At 38.8% G+C, this 20,548-nt stretch overlaps 1 protein-coding gene across 4 annotated transcripts in view; it reads right to left on the reverse strand.

The window, feature by feature from the left end:
- LOC131216907 (uncharacterized) overlaps positions 1-20,548 on the reverse strand; it is a 56,546-nt gene that overhangs the window by 17,038 nt on the left and 18,960 nt on the right. The window contains exon 7 of one of the 4 annotated variants that reach the window (XM_058211514.1): positions 17,523-17,573. The exons of the other annotated variants lie outside the window; for them this stretch is intronic. Within the exon in view, the coding sequence (XP_058067497.1) occupies positions 17,538-17,573 (36 nt within the window). The 3' untranslated portion in view covers positions 17,523-17,537. Of the gene's footprint in view, positions 1-17,522; positions 17,574-20,548 lie in introns of those variants that run through there. 4 annotated transcript variants of the gene reach the window in all.

A 20,548-nucleotide genomic window follows, 5' to 3' on the forward strand; every position in this document is an offset into this window, starting at 1 on the left:
AACCTTGTCCTTTTCTTACCTATATTGACCCCATGCCAAGCATGAAGGAGCAGTGTTCGAGTTGTCGATGTCGCTACAAGTTTCGCTGGCCGGAGATAACGATATAATATCATTATCGCCGATAATATCGCCGATAATCGGAAATGCAGGGAAAAAGGAGGAAACATGGAGAAAATGGTGGAATTTTTCAATGAAACTTCCAGACATGCCTAAATACACATATTTACATATTCAGGAATGAAAAAATTGTAAAAAAAAAAAGAAAAAAAAGCATTAAATAATAAGTTTCCATTTAATGGGGGCCAAAAGGCATGCATTGTCGTAAGAAATTACTCAAATAGTAATCAAAATGAGTTTATATAATACAAATGCAAGCTTACAATAATAAGTTTCCACCCTGACCTCTGATTTATGGATACTTGTTCGTGGAAGCAGGACTACTAAGATACCTTTCATTTTTAACCATCCAATATATGTCCACCAATCTATTAGTCAGATGATCACATGATATTCAATTTTTGTTCACGGTACATCTAAACTGAGAAACATGATTTGGACAGTTTCATTTGGTGTATGCCACGTGTGCAATTTCTGAATGCATGTGTATCAACCATCACGGTCAGTCAAAGTATCAAAGCTTTTGTCTTAATACGTTTCCTCAAGTTAACATTTAGAACGGTCAAAATGAAGTGGGGCCACTTACATAATACTAACCATCTTTTGTTCAGACGATCCAACCATTTATTTAATAACCATTAATTGAGCTGATTGGATTACTCGACCAGTGTCATTTTGACACATGCTGCATCTACAGCGGGATTTAATTTGAATGGTCAGGATAGTTTTACATTATTGCTACATGTGGTAAGGATGAGTAGCTACAAATTTTTTTAATGGTGTAAAAATAGTATAGGGCTTAAAAGTAATATAAAGCAATCTAAGATTGCCCATCATCATCAGATGGAACAACCTAACCCTTTTTAAGGGCTCTGAACAAAGATTGGTAAAGAAAACAATAGCCCTCCACGTCATTGGGAAAAGTGCTAGATTGGATGGTTATGATCTACTGGTACTGGAGATTTTCCCAAACCACATTTTCCTTTAGTACGGTTCACTTGAGCTTTGGATACCTTTCATTTTTTAAAACAAGTACTAAAATGAAATCACAAAACGGATGGACGGAGAGGATTTCTCACAACCATCACAGTGGGCCCCACCTAAGCTTGCAGTGCAGGAACAATGGTTACCGTACTGAGTTACTCAGTACGCAATCCGCTTCCTGCGGAAAGGGATTTGGCTACTCCCCTGCCGTGCTCTGTGGGCCCCACCACGAGGTATGTGTTTCATCCATGTCGTCCATTTATTTTTATAGATAATTTTATGATATGAGAAAAAAAGAAAAAGAAAAAAGAGGCATATCCCAATCTCAATTGGACCACATTACAAGAAACAGTGTTGAATGAATGTAGACCATTAAAAGCTTTTTGGGACGATAAAAGTTTTGGATCAAGCTGATCTTTGTTTTTTCCCTTCATCTGAGTCTTTATAAGCTAATTAAGAGATTGGATGTCAAATAAACAGTACAGTGGGCCTTAGGAGGATTTAAATGGTGGATATCCAATCAATACTATTTTCCCATGGTGTGGTCCACCTGAGTTTTAGATCTAACTCATTTTTTGGACAAAGCTCTAAAATAATATTTTAAAATTAATGGATAGCATGGATACAACAAATGCATCATGGTGGGGCCCACGGAGCACTGATATGCACCCGCTGTGGTGGGGTCTTTTGAACCCCGTCAAAGCGAGGCAACCAAGTGAGTTGCACCGTCAAAGCTCCCCTGTGGGGTCCACCGTGATTTATGTATTTTATCCACTTCGTCCATCCATTTTAAAAGATAATTTTAGGTCTTGGGCCTAAAAACGAAGTATATCCAAACCTCAAGTAGACCACACCATAGGAAACAATATGAATTGAACATTTACCGTTGAAAATATCTTGGGGACCACGGAAGTTTTGGTTCAAACTTCTATTTGTTTTTTCCCTTCATCCATGTGTGTGTGATCTTATGAACAGGTTGGATGAGAAATAAACATCACTGTGGGCCCTAGAAAAGTTTTAACGGTGGAAGTCATTATTCAAACTATTTCCAATGGTGTGGTCCACTTGATCGTTTGGTATGCTTAAATTTTGGTCTTAACCCCTAAAATAATATGGAAAAACGGATGGACCGCGTGGATAGACCAGATACATTCTCTGTGGGCCCAACAGAGTGTACTCATACGATAAGAGCGTACTGAGTAACCACGTATGCAATGCCATTCACGCCGCCCGATCCCCAAATTGCGATAAAAACGCCCAAATCCCTCTCACCTTTCAAAATTTTCAAAATTCCCACCGATTTCTTCGGATTTTCAACCCGAAAATCTCTCCCTCATCCCAAATCAAAAAAAAAAAAACCTCTAATTTCGAACAAGATCTCGGCCCGCTGGCAGAATCGAGACGTTGCAGAGGATTTTTAGACAAAAAAAAGAGAGAGAAAATTTTGGGGTCGAATCTTATCGGAAATGCCGATCTGCACTCAACAGCAGATGAATTCGCGTCTTCCTCCAAATCCAGGCGAAAAAAACGGGTATTTCTTATGTTTTTTGTGATTTTCTCACCGACAACCACCCCTTTTATTGATAAAAGGGGGTTGTTAGCTACAGTTCCCACCCGTGGTTGGTGGGAACAGCGAAATATCAACGCCCTTTTGAAAATACCGATAATATCGGCGAGATTTCGGCGAAACTTGGAAGCGAAACGAAATAATGGGGTTTCTTTGTCGCTGCACTGGCGACACTGATATTATCGGCGATATTTCGATAATATCGCCGATAATTTGAACACTGTGAAGGAGATGATCCACCACTACAAGAACGCACCAACTGATATTGAACCGGGAACAAAAATCAGACCAAATTCTAGTGATGAAAGGGCAATGAACTAGGAGATGATCTATTGTTTCTTCATCCCGCATACAGTATAAACAGATGTTTGCAAGAACCATCCCCCTTTTCCTCAAGTTATTTACTGTGAGGATTTTCTTCTTGCTAACCAGCCAGCCGAAGACCACAATCTTAGGGGAAACCGAATATTTCCATATTTGAATAGGATGCTAAGAATCTTTAGCAACCAGGTTGCTATGAAGCAAATTATATAGCGATTTAACTAAAAGCCTGCTGGACTTATCTAGTCTCCAGATTAAGCTATCTACACTTGACTGATTTGGATTAACTGTATAAATGCATTCCAAGAGATCCACGTACTCACTGATCTCCCAATCTTGGAGATTTCTTCTGCAAAGCAAATTCCACTCTATCTTACCATCAGAAACAAAATAACAACCTGCCACAGAAATAGCTTTGTTAGGGGCAAGAAGATAAATATTCGAAAATCTAACTTTAAAAGGCACATCTCCCACCCAAATATCTTCCCAAAATCGAATATTAACCCCCTTTCCAAGGTCGAACCTGACACCTTTGAGAACCTCCTTTTTCATCTTTAAAATAACCCTCCAAAAAGCCGAAGCCCTATAGGAAGACAAATCTTTAGTCCACCATCCACCCACTGATCTACCATATGTACTTTTAATAACGTTATTCCAGAGATTCCCATCTTCTGACCCTAATCTCCATATCCTCTTCCCAAGAGGAGCCTGATTCATAGTCTTTAGATCTTTAACCCCTGTTCCACCTTCTTGAATTTGATTACACACCTCTTTCCAATCTAAAAGATGAAATTTCTTCTTGTCCTCCTTACCATGTCATAGGAAGTTGCGTCTTAATTTTTCAAGGGTAGCCAAAACCGAGCCTGAGCATCTGAATAATGACATGAAGTACAACGGCAAATTAGAAAGGGCAGCCTTAATAAGAGTGAGCCGACCTCCCAGGGATAAATAACGACATTTCCATCTAGCAAGGTACTTCTCAAACCTGGAGATGACCTTCTCCCATAGACACTTTGGAGGCGAACCTATGCACAAAGGAAGCCCAACAAAGGAAGTCGGGAGAGAGGCCGAAGAGCAATCAAAGACTTCTGCATATGAATTTATATCCTCTTTCTCTATATTGACCTTAAACATCTTGGACTTCGCCATATTAACTCTCAACCCTGAAAAGGCCTCAAAACAATGAATCGTTGTGCATAAATTTTCCTCCTTATCTGGACTAGCTTCAGAGAAGACCAAAGTATCATCCGCAAACTGGATATGCAAGATCAGGTTAAGCATACCTTTCATTTTAATTCCACTTAAAATACCTTCAATTTGGCCTTTGTGCAACATTCTGGAAAAAGCCTCCCCCACGATGAGGAAAAGAAATGGAGATAGAAGATCTCCTTGCCGCAAACCTCTCGAACTCTTGAAGAAACCTCTCGAGGACCCGTTAAGAAGAATGGAAAAGTAAGCTGATCAAAAGTAAGCTGATCAGATGCATTCACCCATCCACACTCTCCATTTGTCCCCAAACCCCATCCGCTTCAACATGTATTGCAAGAAGCCCCAATCCACATGATCATAGGCCTTTTCAATATCCAAATTACAAATAAAACTCTTCGATCCAGACCTATGGCTAGAATCTAAACATTCATTTGCCATAAGAGCACAATCCACTAACTGTCTACCTAAAATAAATGCACTTTGATTACCTGAGATGATCTTCCCTATAACCTTCTTTAAACGGGACACCAAGACTTGAGCCAAAATTTTGTAGGGCCCCCCTAGCAAGCTAATCGGTCTAAAATCTTTGAACGTAGCCGCCCCCGAAGTTTTAGGAATTAGAGCTATAAAGGAAGCCCCAAGACCTTTAAACAATCTACTTTTTCCATGGAATTCATTGAAAAAGTCCATCACATCTTCTTGAATAACGTCCTAGAAACCTCGAAAGAATATAATGGGAAATCCATCTGGACCTGGAGCCTTATCAGCTCCTAGGGAGTCTATCGCCTTCCTCGCTTCTTCCGCAAAGAAGGGGGGTTCAAGCAGGATAATGTCTTTAGACGATACACTATCCACTTGAAGATGATCCAAACGGGGCCTCGACCAATCTTCTCCCTTGAGAAGGGAACTGAAATACGTTATAGCCTCATCCGCTATACTATCTTTATCTTCTATCCAAATCTCATTCACAACAATGCTACTGATTTTGTTGATTCTGGCATGCATACTAGCTATGTTGTGAAAGTGACTTGTGTTTTTGTCTCCCCCCATAATCCATTTCACACGGGATTTTTATTTCCAAGAGATTTCCTTTTCAAGAACCCTCGTGGAAAGAGATTAGATAAGTTGGATTCTTCTGGCCAAGGTGTCAGGAGACATCGAAGAAACTTTAGCTTCAACATCGATCCTTTGCAACTTTGATAAAATCGATTCTGTTTCCAATTCCCTTATGTGAAATTCCTTTTGTTTCCACTGCTTCAGATTTTCCTTCAGTCATTTGAATTTGGAGCTTAACCTGTAGCCTGGAAAACCTTCCACCTGGAAACCAACCCACCAATCGGAAATCATCAAATGAAAACCTTCTATCTTTAGCCATAAGGAATCAAACCTGAAAGGTTTCGGGCCCCTGTTTTGCTCCTCAATCGTAAGAATTACTAGACAATGGTCAGACGTCGTTCTTGGAAGAACTAACTGGAAGACAGAGGAAAACAAACCCAACCATTCAGGAGAAACTAAAAATCTATCCAATCTAGATAGGATTGGAATAGCTCTCCCATTGGTCCATGTAAATCTGGACCCAAGCAATGGAAGGTCCACTAACTCCTGATCCTCTATCCAACGCGAAAAAGAAGCCATCGCTGGAGTAACCTTATTCCCATGAGATTTTTCTTCCACATATCTGGTAATATTGAAATCCCCCACTATGCAACAAGGACCTGCAAATCTCTGTCTAGTAGAACTCAATTTATCCCAGAAATCTTTTTTGTTGACATCTTGAGTAGGCCGTAAACTGAAGAAATGAGACACTGAAATCCAAAAGATATCTCTTGCAAAATAACTGAAACAGAGAAAGAACCGACCCAACTATTCTGTAACACCCACTGAGATGATTTCCATGCCAACAATATACCTCCAGCACTGCCTATGGAATCAAGAACCACCCATTTAGCATCTTTGGCCTTCCATAGAGTGCCCATCAGCCTATCATCAAATTGTTTTACCTTAGTTTCCTGTAAACATATCACATCTGGGTTATTTCTGCCACAAGAATCTTTTATGAGTCTTCTTTTCTGCTTAGACCCCACACCCCTAACAATCCAACTAATAATCTTCATTGGGAATTGAACTGCCCCGAATTCCCTAATTCCCAATACTGACATTGAGACCATTCAACAAACCAGGATACATCACAAGACATTGCAATTCTCTATTACTACAGGACTTGGGGAGACGACTTTTGGGAGATTTCATTACTAATAGAGGTCTTCCACACGACTCAACGCATTGAAATATGGCTATATAATCCCCCGAACAATCCCCAAAGGATAGTCCTAAGGATCTTCCAACGTGACCAATAGCATCTATGATCCATTTCTTCCTCTTAATAATGTCAATCAGATTAGCCCTATGTTCTTCATCTGCATTCTTCTTATCAACTTCCTCATGGGCCGAAACAGTTCCAGCTCGAATCTACGACCGCTCAGCTTCTGTAACTTCAACTTCAGTATCCTCCTGGAATAGAGTGAGGAGGCCGTGATCTAACCATTCACAGGAGGAAGAAAGAGGGGAAGATAGGAGAGAGACTAGAGAAGGCGGATTCTCCGACTGCGAGGAAACCTGTTCAAATTCGACACCGTCATCACCCAAGCACAACCGGGAGGTAGTATCAATCGGGAGGACGTGGTTGATCATAATATCTATCCGAAGCGGCATCAACAGCCCCAACTGATTAGCTTGAACCGGTGGAGGAGTCTTCCAAATAACCCTAGGATTGTCTTAAGGAACTTTCCTGTTGGAGCAGAGATAGCAGAAGTGGGATCTATTGAACTACAAGAAAGAGGCACCAAGCTGCGATCGGAGCTTGGGTCTGGGTGTAAAGAAAGGTTGAGATTAAGAGGAGTTGTTGTCGCGAGACCCGAAAAACTTGAGACCTCCACCCAAGACCCAAACCAATCAAGACCTGAGTCTCTCGAAGCGATTGTCGTATCGAGTTCGTGTCCAATACTTGCCTTTTCATAACCTCCTCCGAACGAGCCACACGTCCCCTGCGACTGACTGCTAAAGCGACGCTTTGACTCCCTCGAAGAAGAGGAAACAATGAGCTAACATGGCAAAATCTCCTTCGAACATTTGTGCATCTCGACGCCACGTGTATCACTATCATCGAGATTAGAGCCTTGAACGATAGCTTCTACGCCACGCAATCGCCATATGGAGTTCAGGTCCAATACTTGCCTTTTCATAATCTCCTTATTTAGTCCTAATTGATGCACTATTGGGTATGATCGAGTTCTTTTAGTGCTGCATGGACTGTATGTGGTATTAGGGTATCCTTTAAAAAAAATGTGGTGTTTTAGGGTTCACGTATATGGCGATTTGGGACTGTTTGAAGGTGGAAGACGATTCATTGTAACTGTGGTGTATGTGCTTATGTAGTCTGTTTTGGGCTCCTACGATGCTGTTTTTGGGACCAGCAAGGTGTTGTGTGTGACGAGCCTAGAGTTAGGGTGCTAATATGGAAGACAAACTCTCTTTAAGAGCTATTATGGTGACTTCTAATTCACATATATTGTTGATCAAAGCTGTAAAGTTGAATGGCAATAATTACTTGTAGTGGGCTCAGTCAACTAAGTGTTTTTGGGAGATAAGAGAAAGGCTCACCTATATTTTGGAGGAAGCTCCTAATCCAAAGGATGAGAATTTTAAGACTTGGACTAAGGAGAACTATCAAATTATGGTTTGGTTGCTCAGTAGTATAGAGCCTTTTGTGAGCAACTCAGTTATGTTTCTGACATCAGCTAGGAAGATATGGGAAGCTATTCATGATATGTATTCAGAAGCTCATATAATGTCCCCAGATTTAAGATATTTGTAAATTTCAAGAAGATTCCAGAAGCCTAAAGGAATATTTCACTGCACTATGGCGTATTTACGATGAGTTAGACCTTTATCACCCTCTTCATCTCATTGCACTCAGCATCGTGATCTTGTCTGCCAACAGCAGGAAGAAACTCGGATCATGCAATTCCTTTGTGGTCTTAGAGCATCAAAGAGTTCGCGAAGCCCATACCATCTTTTACTGATGTATATGCTCTTGTTCAAAGGGTTACTATTTCATCTTTTGTTCCTCTTATTGCTTCTTATAGATCTGCATACACTGATTGGGGATCGATCGTCTTATAGTAGAGCCCCGGGTTGGAGAACTCGTGGTAGTGGATGTGATTCTAGACATGTTGGTCGAGACATGGGCTACGATATTGACAGAGGCAGTTGTGGCAGAGGTGCCTGTGGCCATGATGGATCTACTCGTGCCTACACATACTGTGGTGGCACAAACCATACTATTGACTAGTCTTAGAATCTTATTGGTCACCCTTCATGAGCAGAGCCTATTAGACAAGTATTACTTCTTCTGACTTCAGAACTTCTCAGCCTCTTCTACAATGCCCCAAGTAATGCCTACCTCAAGTGATTTTGTTACTCCATCCCAAGAGGCATATGATGCCTTGATACAACGTCATGTTTGAGATGCATCTTCTACTTCTAAAGTTATTGAAGCCCAATCAGGTACTACACTTCATGTGCCTTCTTATCTGTTTTCTTGGATCATTGACTCCAAAGCTACTTCTCATATGACCAATTGGTAAGTTTCATCTCTTTAAATCTTAACAGTCTTACATCCAACCAAATTTCAGGGTTATTCCATAATAGTAACGGTGGTCGTAGTCATAATGGCCACCACCATTACTTTTACGAACGGCTCATAATGGCCATTACAAACCCCGTAATGGCCATTACGGTCTCTCTTCTTCTTTTCTGTTGAAAAACAAAAAACTTGTATCTGCCCCATAAAGGGCCATTGCGATGGCCATAACAGCCACCACAATTACCCTTACGATAGGGGTGGCCGTTACAATCTCTTTTATTGAAAAAAATAATAATAATAATCGAAAAACATGTATCTGCCTTGTAAAAGACTGTTCCAGGGCTGTTACAACCGTGTAAAATGTAACGATTGTCACTATCACCTTTATGGTTCCATAACAGTCATTACGTCACACCACGCCATTTTTTGTTACTATAGCCAATGGCAACTAGTCTCCCATTTATGGAACTGGTTCCCTCACTCTCTCCCACTATGCACCTATCATTTATTCTACATGCACCTAGCTTTCCACTTAATCTATTACTTGTTAGCTCTCTTATGAACTCCTTAAATTGTTCTATAACATTTTTCCCTTCTCACTATATATATTTCAAGACCTCTAGATGAAGCAAATGATTGGTGGGGGTCATGAGCGTGAAGGGACTTACTTTCTACATTGTGCCAATACTGAGGCTACTAGTGTTGTGTTTTTAGATAGGGAATACATGTCCAGATGGCATTGTCATCAGGACATCTATCATTGTTTGGATTCAAGCATATATTTCCTTCTATTTCTATTACTCGACTTTTATGGACACAACCATCCCTTATCGGGTTTTGCGACCGGCAACATTTAATGTATTGTCTCTTAATGATCATCTTAGGCAAGAGATGCACTATGCCATTTTGCTTCAAAAGATGTAGTACATGCCTCAAACTACCAGAGATTTTCTCCATGTGGTTTATTGATCTCCATGATAAAAGAGCATTTTCATCACTTTTTTTTTGCCACAGTTTTTGGTGATAAATGATGTCCGTATGGCACACAATTAAAACTAGTGTATGGCCTATCAGATTTTATGGAAGAAGTTATCACCATATTACCAATAGCATATAGAGCAAGATTACTTAGATCATTAGTAACTCAAGTATGTGGTACTAGAATAGGTACATGGTACACCACCAATAGTATGTGGTATGCTAGGGCAAGTTACAACTTAATCAACAACAAGACTGTAAACCATAACTTTGATTGGTAAATAACCCATAAAATCAAGGTACTCATAACAGGAATAGAGGGACCATTTACATGATATGGGGGTTTAAAGCCCCATTTTGAAAAAAGAAAGACCCATAAGAGACCGATCACATCTTGATCACATCTGTTTTAGCCCCATAATGAGCTGATACAGCACATGCATATATTCAAGCATAGGCGATTATGCGTATATAACCCCTCTAATGAGGCTATTTTTCCAATTGTTCCACTTTCTCTTCATTTTTCCTCATTTTAGCTTTCTGTGATTATTTTAAACCCTTTTTTTTACCAGATTTACATCTATTTTCAAGATTTAAAATATATATATATATATATATATATATACATACAAGATTTCAGCTTGGAATTGATGAATCAAAGATCCATAGGTAGTTTTGGGGAAGAAGGTTAAAAAATCCATTTTTTCCTCCCTACATTTGCGTTAATTCAATATGTTATGACCAAATTTAGCTAGATTTGTATTTGATTTGGGCAATATTTGCAATTTTTTTATTCTTTTCCAATTTCACGGCCTTAAAAAAAAAAAAAAAAAAATCTAACAATTTTCTATTTTTAATTTTACCTAAACTGTTTGGAGTTTAGATAGATTGATCGATAACATGTTTAGAGTTTAGAACTATAGATGCATGTACAAAATCAATAAATTTGAGCTTTTTTCTACTATTTGGATACTTTTAGCCAATTTCAGGCCATTTTTAGGTTAAATACAAACATATTTTTTTCCTCAAATTTCTTAAGGGAAATGGTGTAAAATGGTGCAACCTGGTTATCCAGTCAATGAGATCTCAATACTCAAATCGTAAGAAATTGACATGAGTACACCTACAAGAATAATGTAGAGAGGGAGAAATAATTTTATTGATATCAAAAGTTCTTACAATACTTATGAAAAAAGTAGAAAACTCACACTTAAAAATTTTGGAATAACCTTCAAAGGGGTGAACACTGTTTCGAGCTATTCACTATTTAAAACACTGGAAAAAACTCAAACTTATAAAATTTTGGAATGACTACCTGCTACACTACCACCCCTTTTATAGACCTTACATTAATCTTTAATGAAAAATCCCCAACTATTAGATTGATTTCAAACCGGTCTAATTGATTCAACTCAATGTAATCTTACCTAGGATGGCAACAAGCCTGAAAATGGTAAAAGCAAATATAGAAAATAATCCTCAAAATCTTCATTCATATATTTGAACCAACCCCATATCATCCATCACATCCTCCCACATCTCCCACACATAGTAAATTGTAGCTTTTGATATTTAGACCCCGAATCTATATATAAAAGGTCCAAAATCAGCACATGTCAGACCCTACAGTGGGTCATCAACCTGCATTAATTCTCCTCAGCTTTGAAAGAACTCATCCTTAAGTTGAAAACCAATCTCAACTTCTGGACTGGTAATAACTCAAGGACGAATCTTGTTCTTCTTTAGAAGTTGATTGTGAAATCCTAAGCTTTGGCCTGGCACAACCTTTGTTGGAGTCCACTGTAAATGATATCTCTTTCACTTGAGCTTTTGTGGATGCCAACTTGTTTGTTGTAACTTTAAGGTTCTTCGTAGATCCTGAAACATTTGCCCCTCTTCGTACCACATTCATCTTTTACAAAAGGTGCTTCCATTTGAGTGTTGAGACTTATTTTCATGTCTATCAATATGACTACCACTATCAGTGAGTCCACCAATTGATCCATTGGTGAATTCAATTGTAGGTCCACTGTTAATGCACCAATCACTTCAGATGTCAACTTTTCCCTTCACTTTGTGGATCTCTTTGTCATTTTTTGAATTTCTACTTCTATTCTGGGTTCTCTATCACGTTCCAATAATCGAATTATTCGATCATTGGCATCTTCATAAGCTGGGGCCGCCTGTAGTTAGTTAAAACCTTGGTGGGGACCTTCCCTAAGTGTCCATGTGCTTCAACTTCGGTCTCTGAATTCCCTCCATGTGGGAGCTCCCCCACTTTATTAGTGAGATTGCCTACCGCATGCATGAGTTGATCTACTTGCTCTGTGAGTGTGTGAATCAATTTGACCACTGGCACAAACTCTTCTCATGTCACCCCCTTTGAAGCCATTAAGAGATGATGTAGAGTTGATAGTTGCCCAACGACCACCCCCTCTAATACCAAAATGGTGCAACCCAATTATTGAGTCAATGAGTTCTCAACAAATTATTTTTTTTATTTTTTTTTACACACTCACGCACACGCCCACACACTCACACCTTTGTGGGATTTCACCACCTATGGGTACTCGAACCCTTGACCAGTGGTTGAAACTCCTGAGAGTCTACCACTAGAGCAAAAGTAAGGACCCAATGAGATCTCAACAATTGAACCATAAGAAATTGACAAGAGTACACCCACAACAATAATGGAGTAGAGAGGAAGGAATAACTTTATTAATATCAAACTTCTCCTTACAAACACCCTGATCCATAGCTCGAGTGGTAGACTGAGTGAAAGATACCTCGTTTCAACATCGAGGTCTTGGTATGGATTCCCTAAGTGGGGGTGGCTAACAGTGATGTGTGAACAGATAGTGGGGTGTACTAACAAGCTTTTAAAAAAAAAAAATTAAAAAAAATTAAAAAATAAAAAAATCTCCGATTACAATACTTGAGAAAAAACTCACACTTGGAAAATTTTGAAATGACTGCCTCCTCTGCCCCTTTTATAGATGTTAAATGAATCTTTAATGAAAATCCCCCAACTATTAGATTAATTTCAAATCAATCTAATTGATTTCAAATCTGTCCAATTGATTCAACTAAATCATTATCTACTTAAGATGACAACAAGCCTAATAATGATAAAAGCAAATCTATAAAATAATCTTCAAAATTTTCAAGCATATCGTTATACCAACCCCATATCATCCATCACATCCTCCCATATCTCCCACAAATAATAAATTGTAGCTTTAATATTTATGCCCAAATCTATAAATTAACAATCCAAAATTAGCACATGTTGGGCCCTATGGTGGGCCATGGGCCTGCATCTGGAAGATATTAAGGAAAAGAAAGCTACCCTACAAAAGAAGAAGCAGGATGCTCTAGATGCAACTTGGGTTGAAGTTTTCGGGACTGATTACTTGGTTATAGGTGATGATGATGTTGAGTATGGTGAGGATTTTGATAAGGAGATGATGATGAAAATGAGAGAGCTTGTGTTGCTTGTGAAGATTAAGAGTGTTGGCGGAAATTTGGAGGGAGTCAATTGTGATATGAGGGGGAGTCAATTGTGATATGAGGGGAGGTGGTGGGCAACCACAATGACTTATAGTTATGGATATGATCATGAACAATTTAGAGAAGCTCCTGAGGTACTTTCTTATTAGACTAATTCTAGATATACCCCCACATGAAGCAGAATATAGAGGTTATAGATATCTAAATCTAAAAACCAGCTAATTCTTCGAAGTCACAAGCACAAGGTCAGTACGAGCAATATGGCAACTATGACCATGGCTAGGGGTCTGGCACTGGCACTAACTATTCTTATTCGAGTTCAAGAAAAGAAATCCCTGGTGACAGTGATGATCATCCTCATCTTTCATTGATATGGTCTTTCCTCTCTGGTTATTATGGATGTGATGCCTGCGCCATAACCGAATGATGACAAAATTAAGGTTGAGCAAGCTAATTATGAATAATGTTTGCGTAGACTTTGACAATTTGGCATCATTTTATCACTTTTGGAGCTATGATTTATCAGTATATCTTTATTTTATGGTTTTGTTTATCATGATTCATACATAATAGTTATGGTTGTTTTTATACTTTACATAGTCATGTTATCAACTCATCATTAATCATATGTTCACTTAAAATCTTAATTATAGTGATATTAGATATTTAAAAGCTAAATATAGGAGTTTTAGAATTAGTCTCAAGTTAATAGTATCACGTAGCCCGAGACAACATTCGTACCAAAAAATGGCTTGATACACAATCAAATACATATTCAAAGCCAAAGAAAACAATGATATGTTATTTGGAATCCTCAAGTTGTTTTCCTGAATTTTTCCAGTACTTTTTACACGTTTTCCTTCAAATTTTTTTTGACCATTACAAGGTCATATCGGCCATTATGGGGTATCATGATGGTCATATGGCTAGTCATAATGCCACTGTTTGGTATGGAGGCAACAAACAACTGAATTATGGCATAGAAGTAATTTAAACGAGACCATTCAAATTGTGGTCCTCTTTTAAGTGGTTTATTAACCAAACTTAAAGACTAATTTTATTTCCTAACCGGCTGATTGGTGCACGTTTGATAGACAAGTGAATTAATCTACGTGCCAACATTCTGCATCCCTGAAAGAAATACCCACCACCAATTAGAGAGTACGATCCTTTAATTAATCTGTGTTGGATGGTGACCTATCTATGGTGGGCATCAAAATCCACCTATACAAATTACAAGTGATGGTGAACCAACCATCACATGTTGCCAAAGGATCACATAACTCCCCGATTAAAAATAGGGTGGGGAGGGTGTCATTCTTACCAATCAATGTTTTCTCTTTAATCTCACTTCCTCATATCTCACTTTCTTAAGTGCAGGTGTAGAGGCTTTCGGTAATAGTGATAGGCGTTCCGTGATGGTAACAGTGGCTGTAGCGGCCACCACCGTTACCTTTACGATATGGACCATAAAGGCTGTTACAGCTCTATAATGGTCTCTCTTTTTTATTTTTTTTATTTATTGAAAAAACCTCCGAAAAACCTATATCTGCCCCGTAATGTTGATTAAAAAGTATGAAAAACCTGTATATGTCCCGTAATAGACCATTACAGGGCTATTATGGCCTTTATAGGGGATGTAACGTGCTGTTAACGAAAATTATGGGTCATTTTTTTCCATAACAGCTGTTACGACTCCGTAACGTGTAACAGTTGCCACCGTTACCTTTACGTAACGGCCTTTACGGCCCCATAACGGCCTTTACGGCACACCATGGTGATCAGGGTGTGCCAAATCGGTTACGTATCGGCCGTATCGGCCGATACGTAACGGTAACGGTGCGAACCGTTACCCGTTTCGGGGCCGTATCGGCCGATACGATTTTTTGTACCCGTATCGGCCGATACGGGCCCGTTACGGGGTGTAACGGCCGTAACGGGCCCGTAACGGTAACTTTTTTTTTTCATTTTTAGCTCATTTTTTGCTGTTTTTTGAAATCTCTTGCTTCTAAACTATTTTTCACTCCTTCTACTACTAATTTCGACCAACCTTAGTTAGATATTTGAGATAAAAACACATTATATTACAGATTTTTTTGAATCAAAGCTCGGTGGGCCATTTTTCAGAAATTCGTCAAAAATAGGTATTTATACTTTTTTTAATATGTTTTGTTGTTTTAATCATGTCATATGATGTGTTAATCATAGTAGAACATGTTAATGTACATTTTACAGATTTGGGGTGCCATTTAATAATGTTTTAATATTTTTTTCTATTTACGCATGAATTTTGGCCCCTTTTTTTAAAATTCGAAAAATCAAATTTTAATGGTTGTTTTGCTGTCTTAATCATGCCATTTGATGTGTTAATCATAGTAGAACATGTTAATGTGCATTTTACAGATTTGGGGTGTCATTTTATATTTTTTTAATATTTTTTTCTATTTACGCATTTATTTTGGCCCTTTTTTTGAAAATTCGAAAAATCATTTTTTAATGATTCTTTTGCTGTTTTGATGATGTCATATGATGTGTTAATCATAGTAGAACATGTTAATGTGTATTTTACAAATTTGGGGTGCCATTTTATATATTTTTTATATTTTTTTCTATTTACGCATTTATTTTGGCCCTTTTTTTGAAAATTCGAAAAATCATTTTTTAATGATTCTTTTGCTGTTTTAATGACGTCATATGATGTGTTAATCATAGTAGAACATGTTAATGTGTATTTTACAGATTTGGGGTGCCATTTTATATATTTTTTATATTTTTTTCTATTTACGCATTTATTTTGGCCTTGTTTTGAAAATTCGAAAAATCATTTTTTAATGATTCTTTTGCTGTTTTAATGATGCCATATGATGTGTTAATCATAGTAGAACATGTTAATATGCATTTTACAGATTTGGGGTGCCATTTTATATATTTTTTTATATTTTTTTATATTTACGCATTTATTTCGGCCCTTTTTTTGAAAATTCGAAAAATCATTTTTTAATGATTCTTTTGCTGTTTTAATGATGTCATATGATGTGTTAATCATAGTAGAACATGTTACTGTGCATTTTACATATTTGGGGTGCCATTTTATATTTTTTTTATATTTTTTTCTATTTACGCATTTATTTCGGCCCTTTTTTTGAAAATTCGAAAAATCATTTTTTAATGATTCTTTTGCTGTTTTAATGATGTCATATGATGTGTTAATCATAGTAGAACAAGTTAATGTGCATTTTACATATTTGGGGTGCCATTTTATTTTATTTTTTTATATTTTTTTCTATTTACGCATGAATTTTGACCCTCAAAAATAATTGCAAACACCTAAATGTAAGATATTTTCATATTACATTCATTCTAATATATCTATCATTGATAGTAGATAGTTAGAAAATTAAATATATGAATTTTGTAGACAAATTCAGGTTATCTGGTTCATAAATTCATCAGACAGTCCGATACAACTTCTCACCAAAGAGTGGACCGTTACACCACCATAAACATGTTCCAATTTATAAATGAATGCATATTTGGAATGCTTAGAATATTCCGGATTTAATCCATATTTTTTTATATTTTTTTGGCAAAAAAAAAAATTTGCGCCGTTACGGGCCGTTACGCCCCCGTATCACCGTTACGCCCCCGTATCCGTATCGGTTTTGGAGGTCACCGTTACGCCAACCGATACCGATATGGGACACCTTGATGGTGATAAGTCCTGACTAAAGGTGCATTTGGACCATGATGCGCCATAACAGACTTGCAAAACAATAACGGTGGTAATTGTTACACGTTATGAGGTGGTAACTGCCAATACAGGAAAAAATTATCTGTAACGGCCCCACAACGGTCCATTATGAGGCAATACAGGTTTTTTGTTTTTTTTTTTTTTTCAAAAAAGAAAAGGAAGACCATTATGGCCCGTATCATAACAGTGGTGGCCATTACAAAATGCCTTAGTTTGGACATGTAATTTTGGCAAAAAGGGGTTTTGGCCTAATAGGGGTTTGGGCCAAAAGTTGTTTTTGGGTCAGATGGCCATTTGCAGGTCCCAATTTGGATGCACAAAACCAAGTAACCTTTTGATGGCCTCCAAGTAAATGTTTGATGACAGTCTACACTCAAGTATAAAAACAGCGAAGATTGGATGGCTAGGGTCTTCAATCTGTCCCACCGCGGTCCATCTAATTTGGGCCCATCATTTCAACAGCTTGGATAACCATGGTCCTGTTTATGTCCCTAACATGAAAGTTGAAACAACTTGGTCATTAGGCCTTGCTCTATAGGACATCAGTACCATGCAAAATGTTGGCCTCATCAGGAAGATCACCTGGAACAAAAATACACCAGTCCGCAATTGTGGACATTGGGGGAGGAGACACTCACCATAGAAAATTTCATATGGTGTGCAGTGCATGTTGTTTATATGTCATCAAATACATTCATCAGGTGGTTCTTATATGCCATCAAATCCACAACAAGTTAATATGTAGGTTGCAAGCATGATTATACATTGCTCCCTGTTGCAAGTATGATTATACATTGCTCCCTGTGGTGTATCTGACCTGAGTTTTTGATATGGATGATCCTCAGGATGTATGGTGAAAATGACGTGTATCACCCAATTAATGGTTTTGATTCTACATACATATCGTTAGTGGGCAGCATATGGTAATTACCATGCGTTTGAACTAGTGTGATCCTTCCTCATAGTAATCTAAACCCTACCAATTTGAGTTTTATGAGCTGAACACACACCCTCCCCACACACAAATACACATGCATCCCTCATGCAGACATGGTGACTATGTGACCAATGTGATCCACTCATAAAGTGTTATCCTACATTGTAAATAATCTGGCAAAAACATCAAGGCAATTAACTAATTAAGAAAAAGAACTAACACATTTATGAATACAATTGACAGTTTAGAGCATTTTCCAATGGACGACATTCAACATATGGATATATCTCAGATAATAAATATAATAGCCTTTTTTTCTCAAGATTATCAATAGTCAATACGGTCAGAACTGTAATATTAACAGTTCAGATTTCTTATATACATGCAAGTAGACACATGCGACGCTTGTAAAGATACATGTGGGTGAGGAGACCTTTCTGTACCAAAGATGCCCGCTCATTCTTCGTCTCGATTTGGTTTTTGGTGAGTGGGCGTTTCAGCGCCTATTTCAGCACCTATTTCGTCACGTGGGATTAAAACTGTAACTGCAAACACGCATCCAAACACATAACAAAACCTGCTTTTTTTGTTCTAAATGATGGTTTTGCCCTCATACGGGGCCCTAAAGCTGTTGGATCAGGGTCATATGAGGTGATACAAACTACTGACCTAAAGGAATGCATGGCTGATGGAAAATGCCTGACATTTTTTCCAGATCGGAAGATGCTAAACTCTCCATCAATGTCCCGCCAAAAAAGGATCAAGAATAAGGTTCGTATTCAAAGGAATAGTTGAATGATTGAAACTTTGAACATTCTAAGATGAATTTTTCTTCTTTCTTAGTATCTCCCATCCACAGTTGGGTACTATGGATTGAAAGAGGAGAGAGAGAGTTGTGTGAAGAAGAAAAGGAGAGGAGAGGGCCTTTAACTTTGTCCTCTACCTAAAAGCTTCATTTAAAATATAAGAGACTATAAAAAGATCAATTGTAATTAGAATCAAAGAGATATATCATGATATTTCTCAAGGTACGTCACAATCTATGACATTATGCACATTCCTTTCCAGCCATGATTTGCATGTACACCAAGACTTTGGTACTCTAACACTTCCCCTCAAGCTGGTGCATGTATATTATACATGCCAAGCTTGCTGATAATATTTCACTAGGTATGAAGATGCCTTGGTGAAAATATCTGCAAATCGATCTTCCGAACAAATAAAGGGTGTTCCCTTTATTTGTTCGGAAGATGAACGCGGTATGACGACGACGAACGCGGTATGATGACGACGATGAACGCGGTAGGTTCGCGCACAGACACTGGGGGCGTACATGGTGCAGAGGTCAGAGAATGGACTCGGGTAGAAAGGAAAATCAGGAATCGAAGACAGAAGACCAACTATGATTCTTTCCCAACCCTATTCGTCAAGGGTTTCCCATCAGGTTGGTTCCCTCTCAACCTGGAGAGAGTCTTCGGTAGAGCAGGGGTGGTAATGGACGTCATTATGCCCAGGGACAAAAAGACAGGTGATTTCAGGGGATTCGCCCTTATCAGAATGAGCTCTGAGGCAGAGCTCGCCCGTGCAGTAAGCATGTTACATGGAGAGAGCTTTCAGGGAGAGAAACTTTTGGTGCAGCGAGCAAGATACGGACCAGAGAGAAAGCAACCTCTTACGCAAAAGGGGCCCACAACATCTCAAAAAAAGAATTCGACTACTGATATACCTGGACCCCAACCCTTATCCTATCGGTACGCCCTCAATCGCTCCTCTCCGAACCACTGCCAGCAGCCTAGACTGACAGAATCGATTCCGAGGAAGTAAAATGGTCCATCCGATGACGATAACAACATCCCTAAATCCATTCGGGTGAATGAGGAGGACATTCTCAAAGCTAGGGCAGCTTTATCGGACACGCTGGTGATCGTGGCACGCGAAGAGGCAACCCTTCCCCAAATCTACGACTGGATAGACGAATGTACAAATATCAAGGCTGGATCTTTTACATTGCGCCCTATTGGATACAATGAGTTATGGGTAAAAGGCAATCCGAGAGTAAACTTGGATGCCTTACTCATGGCAGGAGTGATTCACAGGGACGGGCCTGTGAAGGAGGTGAAATCCTGGAACTCATTCAGCTCGTTCGGCACTGAGGATGTTTGGGTCCTCATCTGGGCAGGTCCAATTGAACTGTGGAATGAAAATTTCTTCCTCGCGGCCGCAACCTGCCTTGGATCCTTCGTGGAATTAGATCTGAGGACAAAACGGGGAGTGGAAATGGGAGTAATTAGGGTTTGCATCAACAGAAGAAAAGGTACGCCTCTCCCAAACCACATCTCTATCATCATGGGAGATAAGTCTATTGACCTTCCGATCCAAAGGGAAGAGCCTAATTCCCCCCTTCCTCGCTGGGGAGATTTATGGTGCAGCAGAGTTCCCCCTCCCCCTCCGGAGATCCATGCCGGCAGGAAAGAAGACACCATGTCTATTCGGTGCTCCCTCGGTTATCTGGTTCTTTTCAGAAACCGT

Source organism: Magnolia sinica, chromosome 10 (assembly GCF_029962835.1).
Source record: "Magnolia sinica isolate HGM2019 chromosome 10, MsV1, whole genome shotgun sequence".
Lineage (NCBI taxonomy): Eukaryota > Viridiplantae > Streptophyta > Magnoliopsida > Magnoliales > Magnoliaceae > Magnolia > Magnolia sinica.